This window comes from Eublepharis macularius, chromosome 9, assembly GCF_028583425.1.
Source record: "Eublepharis macularius isolate TG4126 chromosome 9, MPM_Emac_v1.0, whole genome shotgun sequence".
NCBI lineage: Eukaryota > Metazoa > Chordata > Lepidosauria > Squamata > Eublepharidae > Eublepharis > Eublepharis macularius.
The window spans coordinates 51,466,033-51,481,461 of NC_072798.1; the positions used below are offsets into that span (position 1 = coordinate 51,466,033).

Here is a 15,429-nt window from a genome sequence, read left to right on the forward strand (position 1 = left end):
GAATACAAATAGTTCTGCAAAATGAAGCTCTATATAGGAGCCAGCTTTGAAGAATGCTGTTTTATTTAAAATTATATTTTTAATTTTCTTCTTTATTTTTTTGCTGCTTTGCCTTTGCTTATCCTTCTAGATAATATCTGAACTCTATGTTGTAAGTACTTCTATTTTTTATTGTTCTTTCTATATTTATAGTAAGCCGTGTGTGGTGTAAAGGAAGTGTAATTTTTTTTTTGGCTGCAGGGTGTGCAAGAGCGAGACAGTCACATTAAAGTGCTCAGTGAGCAGGTAGAAGAATATACAAAGGAGATGGAAAAGAATACTTTGATCATTGAGGACTTGAAGAGAGAACTCCAAAAAGATAAAGGCAATTTATTTAGCCTTTTATATTTCATACAATATTAGCAATAAGAAAAATGTATAATTAGATTTTAAACCAGAGTTTAAATTTGATAGATGGATGTTTGCTTAATATTAATTATGGCTAACATCTGTGCCAGTGGAACTCTTAAGCCGTGAGTAAAATAAGAAAGGGAATTCTTTGCTGGGAAAGTGGGAACTCATACTCCTGTGAGAAACATGTCTGTTCCATCTAGAAGGATACATCATGTGGGTCTTCTAAATATATAATTCTGCTTTCCTGCAATAGGTCTTATAGAGCATTTTTAACACAGGTCATAGTCTGTGAGCTGTCCTGACACAAAGCATTGTGCCGTTCCTTTAAAACTTACTCACAGAAAATTCCTTATGTATTTTGGTTGTATTGTTAGGTCTGCCATCATTTACTCCAAACGATTCTATTGGAGAAATACAAGGAAAATTATATATGCTGGAGCAGAAAACTAAGGAAGCTGAGAGAGTAGCTGAGCTTGCAGAAATGGATGCAAGGGAAAAGGATAAAGAACTTATTGAGACTCTGAAGAGAATGAGAGATTATGAAACGGTATATAATTTAATTTGACTCAACAAAACTATATGCAACTGTAGGATGACACACATTTCACACGCCACACTTAAATTGGCTGTGTATATTTAGATAATAGGGCCTAATATTGTAGGTATTGTGGTATTGTAAAGAGCTTCAGGTTATCTGGTAATTTTTTTTTCATAACTGCCTTCCATGTTGGATTTGATGCTTAGGCTGGAAACTAGTTAATGGGTTGTTACCTTGTGATAAACAGTCAGGACTATAAACCCTTCAAGTGCTGAACATAAATTCAGTTCTAGATTTATTTCTTCATACAATTTATTTGTTTGAGTTTTTTTAAGGGAATATATGGTCTAGAAGATGCTGTTGCTGAAATAAAAGATTTAAAGAAGCAAATCAGAGTAAGAGATCATGAGATTGAAACGTTAATTAAAGAAGTCAACAAACTTGAACTCAAAATCAATGACTTTCTTGATGAAAATGAAGATCTTAGGGAACAGCTAGGTATGTATCTCATTAAATCTTGCAGATGTTTAAATGAACTATGGCACTGAAATAACCTTTTCTTATTTTGTCACATTAAAATGTCAGTTCAGTTCCTTTTGTTGTCTTGAAATGTAGAGTTGATCAAATTAATGTTGTCAACAAGATATTCATACACTATAAAGAAATCAAGTTTAGCAGAACACGGTGAAGTGCTGATGTTCACAAATAATTTCTAAAGCAATTTCCTGCACCACCAGGAACTGAAACAGCCTCCTGTATAGCAAGAGGACCTAGACCTAAAAAGAGAAATGAAAATGCCTTAAGAGCAGAGATGGGCACAAAACAGGGGAAAAACAAAACGAGAGTTTTATGTTTTGTTGCGTTCCATGAATCACGGAACACGAACTTCCATGAAATTGTCACGTTTCGCAATACGATTTGTTAGTTTTGTGATTCGTCAGAACCCGGGGCACTTCAACGGCCCCCTTCATACCCCAAGATGTCAAATTTGCAGGGTGACTTCAGCAGGCTCTCCTCCAGCCACCCTCCAAGCAGCTTTCTTCAGAGACTTTTTGCTGACTTTTCCCTCCCGTCATCCTGTCCTCCTGCTTTCTGCCGCTGCTGGAAGAAAAGTCAAGTGGAGCAGATCTGCTTGGGTTTTCCTCTCTTCAGGTTCTCTTTGCTGACTTTTCCTTCCCATCTTCCTGCTGCTCTGACATGCCCTTCCTCCTCCTCCAAGTTCTCGAAGGAAAAGCCGAGCACAGCGGATCCGCTCAGGATCTGCTCCGGGGAGCTTGGGGGCGGGGTGGGTGGGAAGGCATGTCAAAGCAGCAGGAGGATGGGAGGTAGAGTTATGGAAGGGTTTCTGAAGCTGGCAAGCAGCGAGCAGTGGCAGAAGGAGCTGCTGAGGCTGCCGCCACCACTGCTACTCCACCATCCTGTTCTTAAAAACTGAGACGGGAAACAGAGGGGAAGGAGTCTCTGACTACAGTTCCCAGGTAAACTTGCACAGACCCGCATTGCTCAGCTCTCAGGTTGGCAGGGAGAGCTGTCTATCAAGGTTATGTGGGCTAAGATTGGGGTTTCCACGGCAACGAAAGGTCTGCATACATTCCGGGCCTATGTTGCCTAGGGAATCAATGGATCAGCGCCAGCCTGTCTGGCAGCACTAAGCACTCACGAATCGAACACATCAGCAACAAAAGTCGTGGATTTCATGAAAAATGCGGCCCCACGAAACGCATTTTCACGATACATGAATTGACTTGATTTATCACGAAATTTGATTCGTATTTTGATTTGTGCCCATGTCTACTTGAGAGCAAACCTGTGTGGTAGATAAAGTTGCTTTTTAGTTTGCAGCCTTTATTTCTGTTTGGGGTGTCTTCCACATGGCAATGATTTCCCAGGGTTTTCTCATTGCTGTTGTGGCTGCCAATTAAGTGAGGGTACAATGGAACTTCCATGAAGTGGATTTTCCTGCATTTTCCAGGCCTTAGTTCCCTATGGTAGCCATTCCCTCCCATGTCACCAGGGGGTTTCTGGAATTTTTTTTAAAAAGCAATTGCTATATTCCACCTTCCATTTTTTAAATTAAGTCTCTACCCTTTAGTTGCAAGGATATGCCTTTCCCTTTACATCTCTGCTATGAAAGGGGCTATAGACTTTTATCTTAAATGAAAGGAATTTAGAGGGCCTAGCAGATTATTATAATGATATACTGATCTAGCAATTGGCCCCATGGTTGGGGTAGGGGGGAGGGAACTGTAGAGGACTGGAACAGGAAAAATTGTGCCAATATGGGTAGGGCTGGGAAGCTTCAAATACAGACTAAATATCCAGTGTGTCAACTAACTTTGCCCTGACCTGGATAGCCCAGGCAAACCCAATCCCATCAGATCTTCAAAGCTAAGGGTCAGTCTTGGTTAGTAATTGGATGGGAGACCTCCAACAAAGACCAGGGTTGCAGAAACAGGCAATGGCAAACCACCTGTGTTAGTCTCCTGCCTTGAAAACCCCACCAGGGTTCGCCATAAGTCAGCTATGACTTTATGGCACTCTCCACCACCAAACTAATTTTATTAACCATATTTGCTCACAGAACACATAATAATAACGGCAGACTATAAATAAATAAATAATGTAATTGATTGCCACTAATTTGAAAGGGATTAGATACATTCCTAATGGACAGATCTGTTAGCCATGATTGCTAAAAGCAACACCATGTACAGAGGTGGTATACCTTTGAAGCTAGATTCTGGAAGAGGAATAGCACAGAGAGAGACTGTTGTTTTTCTTGTAGGCTTCCTGGAAGCACTTGGTTGGCCCCTGAAAATCCAGATGCTAGCCTAGATGGATCTTGGTTCTGATCCAGAATGTTGTTCTCATGACAGAAAAATATTTCTTTTGCATTTTTTACAACATGGAAAACTGAGGGAGGTGGTGGTATAACTACTTCTCAGTAAGGGAATTGTGTTGCCATTTCTGAAGCACTGAACCGTTTACCTGCTAGTGCTGGGAAGCATCTTGAGCTGTTAATAGTGCAAACTCAAAAGTACAGATTTCAAGTACATTTGGCAGTTTACAGAAGGTTTTTTCCCGTGTCTAAAGAAGATGGATCTAGGCCCGAGAGCCGAGTTTTACATTCACCAGGCTCAGTCCTTAACATTTTCCATAAAAACGTCCTATGGATAGTGGTGTTTACAAATCTTGGAGAGCTTTTGCCAGTTGTAGTGGATGGTACTGGGCAGGATAGATCCATGGTTTGACCTGTAAGGCAGTCTCGTAAGTTCATGTCCTGTCAGTGCAGATGGTTTAGCTGTTTCTTGGATGTAAGCAAAGGGGCCTATCAATATGGAAGAGCCAAGAGTTCTTCTCTACATTCCTTGGCCTGCCATCCAAATAGGCATTTTCCTAGTTAGAAATATAAATGTTCCTGAGTGATTTTATTGTATATATTACATTTCAGGTCTTGATCCAAAGACAATGATTGATTTAACTGAATTTAAAAACAGTAAAGCACTAAAACAGCAGCAATATAAGGCTGAAAACCAAATCCTGCTAAAGGAGGTAAGTGATAAATTCCATACTGTTTTCTATAAAATGAAGCTATGCAGAGAAATAAACCAGCATTGAAATACATTGCAGATTGAAGGACTAGAAGAAGAAAGAGTTTCCTTGAAGCAACAAATTCGTAAACTGGCTCAGGAGAAGGGAAGAAGAGCTGCAAATTTGGGTAAGTTGGTTTTATTTTTTTCTGAAGTAGCTGTTGTTAAGTTTTAGAGCTTTGCAATGAATGTTCTGGAATAGTGGCCTTATTCATCGCCAGATTCCTCTTGGAAAAGAAGAAAATTCTTGGTGCAGTTGATTAAACTCTATAAACAATATTTTACAAATGTATACGATTTTGTTGTGAATCCAATATGCTTTCTTCCATAACCATTCTAAAAAGCTTGTTGCAGAATTTTCCTGAAGATACGCAAAATGGGGGATCCAATATTTAATCTCTGTAGGCTTAGTTTTCTGCTGTTGAATTGCTCTTCTGTTTAGGACGTTCTACCCCTCTAGATATCTGCTCTCCTATGGTTTTAAACTAGGATTGGATTCAGATGATCTACAGCTGATTGATGGCTTAACGGAAGAACTGAAGATGAAAAAGAGGAAATCTGATTTCATGAGCGCAGTTGATGTTGATGAGTTGAAAGCAAAGGTAAAGCCTCAGATTGCTTCCATTCCTTGTAGATTTTCCTTTTTTTAAAGTGGGAATACCAGTGAATTGGCTTTGTATAAAGCATTATATAAAACAGAATAATGTCCTGTCAGGACAACTTAACACCCACTCAGAGCAGTTTACAAAGTATGTCATTATTATTTGCACAACAATCATCCTGTGAGGTGGGTGGGGCTGAGAGAGCTCCTAGAAGCCGTGGCTGACCCAAGGTCACCCAGCTGGCTTCAAGTGGAGGAGTGGGGAATCAAACCTGGTTCTCCAGATTAGAGTTCTGCTACTCCTAACCACTATACAAAACTGGCTCCAAAATTGACTCTGGATTGTTGGGTGGTCTTCATCTTTCTGTTCAAAAGCCCGTGTCAGCCTATATATAGCAGAAGGTGCTGCTGATTAATGAGCAGGACACCTCGGAAATGGAGTTAGTAGACTTGAGAACCGATTAGTCGGTCATAGGTAAAAACCAGGTATATTTTCCAGAATCGTGGCTTGTAGAAGCCTTGGAAAGAGAACTTGATTGTGATCAGCCAGTGAATGCTTTTCAGATAGATCTGGTTGAGCGTCTCATAAGGAAGCTGAGAAGTGAATTAATTTTGCTTAGGTCAGAGGTGAGGTGCTTTCAGTGCTTGAATGTATAGGTAGAATTATGATATGTAACCTATTTTAGAATAGGTAACCAGTGATACACATACTTTGTCATCTCTCTGTCTGTTATCTATTGTCTAGTTTAATCAGTTTAAAGACATAATAAAGTATCTGAAATGTGGACAAATTAGTTGTCATAGCCTGATATTAAGGTTAGGTAGGTGGGCCTATAACTGCTTATGAAGAGGCATAGTGGCACCAATCTTGGTGCATCTTAATAAAGTGATTGCTTAGTAAAACAGACATGAAACAGTGTCATAGGCAGATAATCTGTTTGTAGCACTGTAAAATATGCTTTTGTAGATGTGTGGTATGGAATATAGTAAAGTTTTAGATGTTGAAATCACTTCTATAAGTGAATGAACATATTAATTATAGCTTGTTCTTTAGAATGAGCAGATAATGAAAGACTTGTTGCCCAAGAATATGTGAATAGTAGTAGTAGGTTTAATTGTATATGGCCAAAGGCCGTCACAATACAAAGTTAAAAGAATATACTGAATAATGATACAGAATTAGCATCTGAAAGATTCAGGAGTCAGACATTTAAGGTAGTTCAAGTTTTTTCTAAAAATATTTGAGATGAAAGCACATATTAATGTGATTAGATTTAATATTGTGAGCTTTGTGGTATTTAATATTTATTGCAAAAATAATTTGTATGCTTTGTGTAAAAAATTGACTGTTATAAACTATTGGAAATGGACCTCATATTTATGATTAACATTTCTTAATTTCTCCTTTATATTTTATTAAAAGGCTTAGAAATTTTTGTAGGCTTTCCTTTTTTTTGACAGAACAAGTACCTTGCCAAAGAATTAAATGAACGAGACAGAGATTTGGAACAGAACAAGACAATAATAACTAAATTTCAATCCAAATGTAAGCAGAAATTAATTTTATTATCTGAAGAGATACAATAGTTTACAAGTCATACAAAATTAAATATGATCTTGATTAAATATTTAAATTTTGCATCTCCTATTTGTGGACTGTATATTTGGGCATTAGTAAAACCATTGCTGGTTTTAAAGGGTCAAGAAAATAAGATTTTCTGAATTAACACGCTTAGAGGTAGGGTTGGCCATATGATCAAGTTAAAGTATTGGTCAAGTATTTTTATGGTATTCATTTTTTTAGAACAAAATATTTTTTAATCATTACTATTAATTATGTATCAATAATAATTGTGAAACAATGTAACTTCCTTTAAAAATTGTAGTGATTGCAATAAATTGTAACAATGATAAGATTTCTATAATTGTGAAAAGATTTTCCTCGTTGACTTTTTTCCAGGAACAAAATAATATCTTTTTTTTTTTTAAAGAAAGAAACAAAACAACTGTATTTGACCATGGGAAAATAAGACAGTGCATTTTAATTGTCTATTTGGTTTTAATAGATTGAGTTCCAGCTTTGTATTTATGTTCCAATTTAACTAAGAATTCTTAATTTTTAATATCCCTTCTGTAAGAATGAACATGAACATTTGAGTCTGGCTATAAGAAGTTCTTGTGAATTTGCATCTGTCCACTCTAAAAACATTTGAAATTGTAAAATATAAACCATTTAATTACAGTAAAAGAACTAGTAGATGAAAACAAGCAGCTTGAACAAGGCATGAAAGAAATTCTACAAGCCATAAAGGACATGCAGAAAGATACTAGTGTGAAAGATGGAGAAATTGCTCTAATGATCCCTAGTCTGGAGCGATTAGTAAATGTAAGGTTTATTTCACTTATTTGATTATTAAAGGGACATGTTGGTTCACTTATTGGGGGAATTGTATCTTTATTAAATATTCATTAAGGACTTGAATAATAGTTTAAATTAAGAAAAGCAACATACAATCCTAAGGAGGACAGCAATGCAGTTCCGAGGGTGTCTGCAGACATTTTTCAGAGTCCTAAGAGTTAGGATTTCTTTCTTACCTTCATTGTTGCAAACTTTAGATTGCAATTAGATGCTGTCCTTAACAGGCTTGGAGGACAGCCTGCAGGACAGCCTGTAAGCTTTATTTCTGTAACAATTATAATTACTTTAACAGAAATATTTGGAGCTAACAAGAGAAAATTTGTATAGTATATAGCGGCTAAGAGACTGAGTTTTAAATGAGGAAATTCTTGTTTTGCATTTTGCTTCATGAGGAGGCTTTAGAGAATTCACTCTCAGCTTATCCCATTATGAGAGCTATGGGGGGAGGGGGTTGGTATTGGGCCACGGGTTAATTTAAACATGACATGGGTTAATTTAATTTAAACATGCAAGTGCACAGCTTCTTAATATCTTGTGGAACTTGGTGCTGGCAAGTGTTGTGGCTTGAATCTAAATCTAGCACCTTGACCAATTTGCCATAAGCTACCCAATTATTATTATTACTTTTTAAAATCAAGCCTGCAACATGGTTACCTTGGTTTTGCCTGTTGGCACCCGGAAGACTTGAGGTGTGCCTCTTGGCTTTAAGCTGTGGGTTAAAAGAGGCTGGTGGCAGCTCATTACCCTGGCTAGTGAGGCTTCACTTGCCAGTCCTTTTAGAATTTTGCCTTTGACACCACTAAAGGTGACTGACAGCCCCCTGGAGATTCCAGCTGGCTTGCCACCCCACACTAAATCACTCCAGTCAATAAAATAGCTAAATAGTTGTACTGAGTCAGGTTCATTAATGTTCATTGTTCGTGGATGGCAATGAACAACGAACAGCGTGTTTGTTTTTCCCCCCATTCATGCCCATGTCTAGTCGTAACATGCATACACGCATTTTTGTGTTGTAAACCAGTTAATTAAACCAGGTTAATTAACTGTGATTCTTGAAGTTAAAAGAGAGGGCAGAAGAGAAAGGTGTGCACACTCTGAGCAGTAGGTCCAATTTCCTTTAACAACAGATACACATGGCTTGGTTCCGAGTGCAGCCTCTGTGTCCTAGTTGTATTTCTGGCTGCTCTTCTCTTACATTTTGATTATTCTACTGTTATGAAATGTATCGCTTTCCTGGTGTATTGTTAGGAGGCATTTATTGGCTTGGGTTTTGCTGTGACTTTTCATTGCTGGCTTTATTTCACTGGTTTCCTGTTTATCCTTGTGCTTTTTGTTTAAAATGAGGTAAGATGGCTTGTAGCTGAGAGTGTAGAAAATAAAGTCAGGATTTTTATGAAGCATTTAGAATACGCAAAATAATATTTAAAGTTTAAGGAGTATTGTGATTATCATTAGCAATTTTTAAGTCTGTATTTGTCATTTAAATTCTTCTGTGATATTCTATAGTATGCCAGTTGTAATCTTGCAGATTGTGTGTTCTGTGCTTGAAAATGCCAAGTTTTTTTTTAAGGATTTTAAAAAAAATCAACTGTGAAACACATTTGTTAATAACATTAATGACAAAATTAGGATACTTTTAGCCTGTAAAAAGAAGTCTATAGAAAGCATTTATTTTCTTGTGAATAAATTGTTAACAGGCAATTGAATTAAAGAATACTAAAGGAGTCTTTGATGCCAGCTTGCACTTGAAGGCCCAAGTTGATCAGCTTACAGGGCGCAATGAAGAACTACGGAAGGAGCTGAGAGAATCTCGAAAGGAGGCAATAGATTTTTCAAACCAACTAACCAAAGCAAATGCAAAGGCAAGTAGGCCAACTTGATCTAAACTTCAAAAGTAATCCTGGTAGTAATGTGAAACCAAGAATATAAAGGCTGCTATCTAAAGATTTAGTACATATATGACATTTATATTGCAGTCTATAGTTGAGGAAGCTCCTTGTCCACCTGGTTTTCTTTTCTCTTCAGTTGGGGGAATCTTACTTGTGCATAATTTTTACTTAACTGGATTATGACTGCATGCTGAGACTTAGATAATGATGTGGCAAGGTCTGTGCATTCAGAGCTTGTTTCGATCTCACCATGCCCCCAAAGCTATGCACGGTTTCACATGCTGCTTCTAAATATTTGTGAAGTAAGCTTGTGATTTTAGTACAGTGAATTGTCTGGAGTGACTTGTTAGATTGTGACTCTGATTACTTGCCATAGATATGATTTTCAGCAATATGATTCTTTTTTCCTTTTTGCTTTATCTGTTTTTCAGAGTGCTGATCTAGAAAATGAGATTCATTTGCTACGACAGACTGAAGGAGCCACTATAGTATTCAAAGCAGTAGACCTTCCAGAAGGCATTATTCCTTCTAGTGCAACCATAATTAATTCACAAAATGAGTATTTAATTCACCTTTTGCAGGTAAATTATTTTACACTAAACAATAGATGTATATAGGAACAGGTGCTCAACTCTGTGTATATACTAGTTAAAGAGCTGCAGAAATGTTTTACTGACACCTAGAAATTGTGTGCTCATAGTTTCTTATCCATGATAGTTCAATACCCAATTTATGGAATTTGACATCCAACAGGTCATATAAGTTATTTTCTAAACTTCAATCAAAGTTCATGTCAGTTGTCTTCCATAGGGAAGAGGCTTTATGGGGAAGGGAAGGAGTAAAGATGAAGACAAGGGGACATACAAAGGTGGGTGGGAAGGAGAGAAGGATGCAGAAAAAGGGTGAGAGGCTAAGGCGGGGACAGGAAAGGGAAAGAGGACATGATATGGGAGGGGAAAATGAGATGCCCCCCACAAGTCTTTGTCAGTCTCTGGAATATCAAAAAGAAGGGCCATGATGTTGGAAGACATACAACATTCTTTAATATTAAAATTGAACTTGAAGTTCAACTGCTTCATAAATTTAAACTGAAACTTATCATTAGGAACTAGAAAAGAAAGAAAAGCTACTCAAGAAGTTAGAAGATGCTGTAGAAGAATATAAGCGAAAATTTACCGTTATCCACCACCAGCAGGGCTTGCTGTATAAAGAATATCAAAGGTATTATTATTGCTCTTGAAGATCTTTTGATTTGTTGAAATGAGAACCGCTTAGACTAAGTATCCAAAGAAAGGACATGCACATGCAAAGAAAGAATCTGCACGAGGCTGGGCTTGGGGGTTTGTTTTCATTGCCGGCATTTTGGCAGTTGAAAAGGTACACTGCTTCATATGCTGAAAGGTGGCTTGGCCCTTAAGGTAGTCAAAACAAGCCAGTTTCTAACTGCCTTGTGATTTCTGTACCTATGTACATACCCCTTTTTCGAATGCCGGCCTTAAACTGAGATACTACAAAAGTATTAAGATACTCAATGTTTGCCAAGTGTGGTCATGTAGTCCTTGTTAGAATTATGAAATGTGTTGTGTGATTGTACTTAAGAGGAAAGCATGGAACCAAAATTACCTCATAGTGCCAAAGATATTTCAGTTGCTTTGAGATCCTTAAACCTCCCTATGTAATGCACACGCTCATCCATTGTATTAGGGAAGTATAAATTCCTTATTGCAAAATATGACTCTGTTTACTTTCTTTGCCAAAGATCATAGGCATAGTTGAAGTTCGAGGACCTCATGTGATGGTGTCACCCCCACCCAAAGTTCAAAAGAATATTTCTGTAAACATATTTTTAATGAAATTATTCTGTCTTGCTTAGTGAAAGAGAACACTGGCAAACGACTCATGAAAAATTAAAAGAAGAAAAGAAGAAGCTGGAATATCAAAAAGAGCAAGATGATGTAAAAATAAAGGAATATTTTGTAAGTGTTTCTGTTTTCAGCCAAAGATATTATTTAACATTTAACATTTGTAACATGTGACACTCTCCTTCATTAAGACTGTGTTGCCCTTGTCCTGCCATGACTTTCCTCACAGCAGAGGACTCACAAGTCATCAGCTTAGAGAGGGAAGATGGTTGCATCACTTGGTTCTTCCTCCTTTCCATATTCTCCTCTCTTATCCACTACATGAGCAGGAAGATACTTCATCCTCCCTGGCGGGCTGCAGATCCTCCTTAAATAGGCCACCTTTCCAGTGCCCTCCCAGGGCTGGCTCTTCCCTTTCACCCAAACAGGAAGTGTTCTGGAGCCTGGACAAAACTGCAGCCACCTCTTGGGCTGCTCTCTCTCCTTGATAGGGCTTGATGATGTGATGGACTCTACTTGGCTGCCATACTCAATTACTTAAATCCAGAGGCTGCAGCCTGCTCTGCCTGTTTTGTGCATGTCCTGGCTGGGCTGAAGTGGCTGCCGGCCCCATGTGGCTTGCTTAGTGGAGTTGAGTTGCACTTGTAAGTCTGGGCAGGTCCTGTTCTTGGACAGCACAAAAGGAAATTTGAAACTGAAGTTTGAATTTGAAACCACATGAAGAAAAACATTGAGAATAACTTGTAGAGAGTGTATCTTGAGGCATATCTTGAAGCTCTTAAGGCAGTCTTCTCACACACATTCTTTTGCTAGAAGAGGCATTGCTATCATGTAGTCTTGGCTGTTCAAGGCTTCTAAATGGGGAGACGGAGAGAGAGAGAGGAATATCCCATCTCAGAACAAGTGGATGTTCATCATTGTTAAAGCATGGAATTTTGGAATAATGGCTTCCTTGAGAAGACAAAGGAGAACAATGATCTTAGGCATGTCTGGTTTTTGTGGTAGTTCTAGTATGTAACCTCACCCCTATCATTTCACCCTTTTCTACTCAACAACTTCTAGCTGCTGGGAATAGTTAAAAAGATCTGTTTGTGTTATACTTTCATTTTTCTGGAAATAAACAAAACTAGCACCAAATTCAGAAAGACTGGAGCCAGAGTAACATGAACTCCACTGTGTTCTGAAACTTTTTTGAACATAGAGTTAGATTGAACAACTCCTTCCAACAGAGCATAGTTTCTCAGCAGAAAGGGTCATTGGATCCAATGCAAAAAAGTTTAATATATTTTGAAGAAAAATGAATCTAAGCCTTCTAAAAGAAAATGAATCATTGACACGCCTAATAGTATGGTGGCATAAAGAAGTGTATTGTCTAAATCTTGAAACTTTTAATAGTATTGAAATGTGTTGCCATCATTTAACTATTGTTTTGTCTGAAAGAATAGCTGGCAAAGAATGAATACACCTTTGGCCTTTCCAGCTGGAAGATCTGTGCACAGTGAAGAAGAAAGTATTCACCAAAAGAAAAATATGAACATTTTGTTAGTTTCATGAAAGGATGTGTTTAAAGATCTTTTGTGCACTATCTTGGAAGCCTTTTCTAAATTCTTATGACTAGAGATGGGCATGGACCAGAAAAAAAACAAACCATGCGGTTCGTGGTTTGTCATGTTTTACGAACCACAAACTTTCATGAACCTGCCCCGGTTCACGAATCAGTTAGTTTTGGTTCATGAAAATGTCACTTCTGGGTCAGCAAATCACTACTTCCGGGTCAGCAGAAGGTCTGCAGGAAGTTCATCCCCTGTTGCCTAGGAAACTGATTGATCGGTGCCAGGCTGTCTGCAGTGATGAACTGAAAAACGAACAAAACAAACCAGCCTAAAGTTCGTGGGACCTGACGAACCGCTGGTTCATGAACCATGAACCGACTTGGTTCGTCACAAATTTTGGTTCGTATTTCGGTTCGTGCCCATCTCTACTTATGTCTTTAGTTTGAGAAGTGGCATATTTTTCTGTGCTTGAATGCAGAAAACCATGAGTACAGTTCTGCTGCTCATTAGTGGAGCTGCATTGTCTTGTTTTTTCTAGTTGCAACTCTTTGTGATCCCCCACCCTCCCACCCCCTAGGCCCGGAGACTCTCAGAATGGCATTAGGAGCAGCAGTAGGGCAGCAGCTGAGGGAAGGGAATTATGGGAATTGAGCATCACCCTTTGCTTAAACACCCTTTGCTTGTTTTTGCTGATTTCCCCCTTCTCCCGTCCCCTTCAGATGCAAGCCACTATGATCATTCCACACTAATCTGGAAGGTCCCCTACTCCTTTGGAATTTTTTTGATGGGAGGCAAAAGAGTTGCAGTGGGAAGAATAACATGAGAACCTCATTTTGCAAGCAGAACTCCATCCACAGCATTCTGGATCTGAATAACATATATGATTAATATTTATACCACAGTGTCGGTAACCCTTGTGATCTTCCCACAGAACTTATTGGATACACTACAAAAAGATAGCGTTGACTCTGAACAGCAACTTGCAGAATATAGTAGAAAAATAACTGTTCTTCGTGTAAATGAAAGATTAATGACAAGGCAATACACCACCTTACTAGAAATGGAGCGGCATCTTCGGAAACAGAATGAAAAAATGAAAACTGAGTTGACATCAATCGAGACTACAGTTAGAGAAAAGTTTGGACACTTGCAAAGGTTCAAGGTATTTTTATGTTACACTTTTTCATTTGAAAATTTTATCAAGCTTTCTCTAGCAGTTTATAATTTTACACACTTGTAAATTTCATGTTTAAAATGTTAAAATATACTGCTTGATATTTCAGATTGCATTCTAACATGCTAGATTACTTGGAAAACTTTAAGTTGATTTCCCCCCCTCCCTTGCTGCTCCTACGTTATCTTTTTTTTCACTGTCTCTCCTCACTCCTGCTTCTGTATCCTATTCATCTTCCATTGTTGGGCTTTTACAGCATGTGCAGATATCTGTTACTGTTGTGTGTGTGTGTTTTGTAATTTTCCACATCTTTTAAAGCTTCCATACACTTCTAGAAGCCTGGAGTTTCCTCCAGATTTTCAGAAGCCTTGCGTAACTTTTCCTTGCAGTTTTGATCTGCACAGGGGAATACTTGGCTATGATGAGATATAAGAATGGTAGAGTATGGTTCACTTCAGATATTGCTAGTTTCTGTTGATGGATTCAACAAAATACAGACATACATTTGCTGTGGATACTTTAGATATTAAGTGCCTTTCTGGATCCCTTTTAATGTTATCATAGTTTTTAGTATAGTTTTGGTATCAACACAAGTAATAATCTTCCTTTTATCTAGGAAATGGCAACCTTCAAAATAGCAGCACTACAAAAAGTGTTGGATGACAGCGTACCTTTGAATGATCTAGAAATGGCAAATAAACAATATAATGAATTAACTGCTAAATATAGGGATCTGCTACAGAAAGACAACTTGCTTGTTCAAAGAACAACTAATATGGATCACTTGGAGGTAATTTTGCTTGTATCATATCAGCATATTAGGCTCCTTGGTAATCCCAGATTTTGAAATAAGACTCATCTTTGTCCCTTTCTATTACCCACCAATTAGCATTATAGACTGCTGGTCTTGTTTAATAGAAACAGAGAAAGTGCTGAATAGTAGTTCATCATAGTCCTGCTCTGTATATGCTATTGGTTCTTTAATCCGGGGATGGGTGAAGAAGTGGCCCATCTCCTTTGAATGGCGTCTTAATTTTAGTGTATTGTGTTACTGGATGCACCTGTAGTTTAGCGTATTAATATTTGTAGTGGAGGGGGAAAAGCATCTATTCAACCTCAGAAACATTAATTCCTTCAAGTCCTTATCTATGGAAAATTGTACCAAGCCCATTTTGGTTTTGCAAGAGGAAATAAAATATGTGAATAAGCAGCAGTCACCAGTTAGAAACCAAGAACGCAATGGAGTAGTCTTGAGGGAGCCCTCCTAGAAAATACAAATGAAAGAAAAGAAGCTGAACTGATTTTTGTTTGGTTATCATTTTGGAAGGCATTTACACAATCGGTATCCATTATGTGGTTACTGGGTATGCAGAAATAACCCTGCCAAATTTATAGCTTCCATTCTGGCAC

At 38.0% G+C, this 15,429-nt stretch overlaps 1 protein-coding gene across 1 annotated transcript in view; it reads left to right on the top strand.

Moving 5' to 3' along the window:
• CEP290 (centrosomal protein 290) overlaps positions 1-15,429 on the top strand; it is a 73,767-nt gene that overhangs the window by 12,390 nt on the left and 45,948 nt on the right. Inside the window, exons 12-25 of the mRNA XM_054989425.1 lie at positions 241-364; positions 768-940; positions 1,267-1,429; positions 4,383-4,483; positions 4,562-4,649; positions 5,011-5,123; positions 6,584-6,668; positions 7,366-7,508; positions 9,239-9,403; positions 9,862-10,011; positions 10,536-10,651; positions 11,304-11,406; positions 13,777-14,007; positions 14,636-14,809. Of these exons, the coding sequence (XP_054845400.1) occupies positions 241-364; positions 768-940; positions 1,267-1,429; positions 4,383-4,483; positions 4,562-4,649; positions 5,011-5,123; positions 6,584-6,668; positions 7,366-7,508; positions 9,239-9,403; positions 9,862-10,011; positions 10,536-10,651; positions 11,304-11,406; positions 13,777-14,007; positions 14,636-14,809 (1,929 nt within the window). The remainder of the gene's footprint in view (positions 1-240; positions 365-767; positions 941-1,266; positions 1,430-4,382; positions 4,484-4,561; positions 4,650-5,010; positions 5,124-6,583; positions 6,669-7,365; positions 7,509-9,238; positions 9,404-9,861; positions 10,012-10,535; positions 10,652-11,303; positions 11,407-13,776; positions 14,008-14,635; positions 14,810-15,429) is intronic.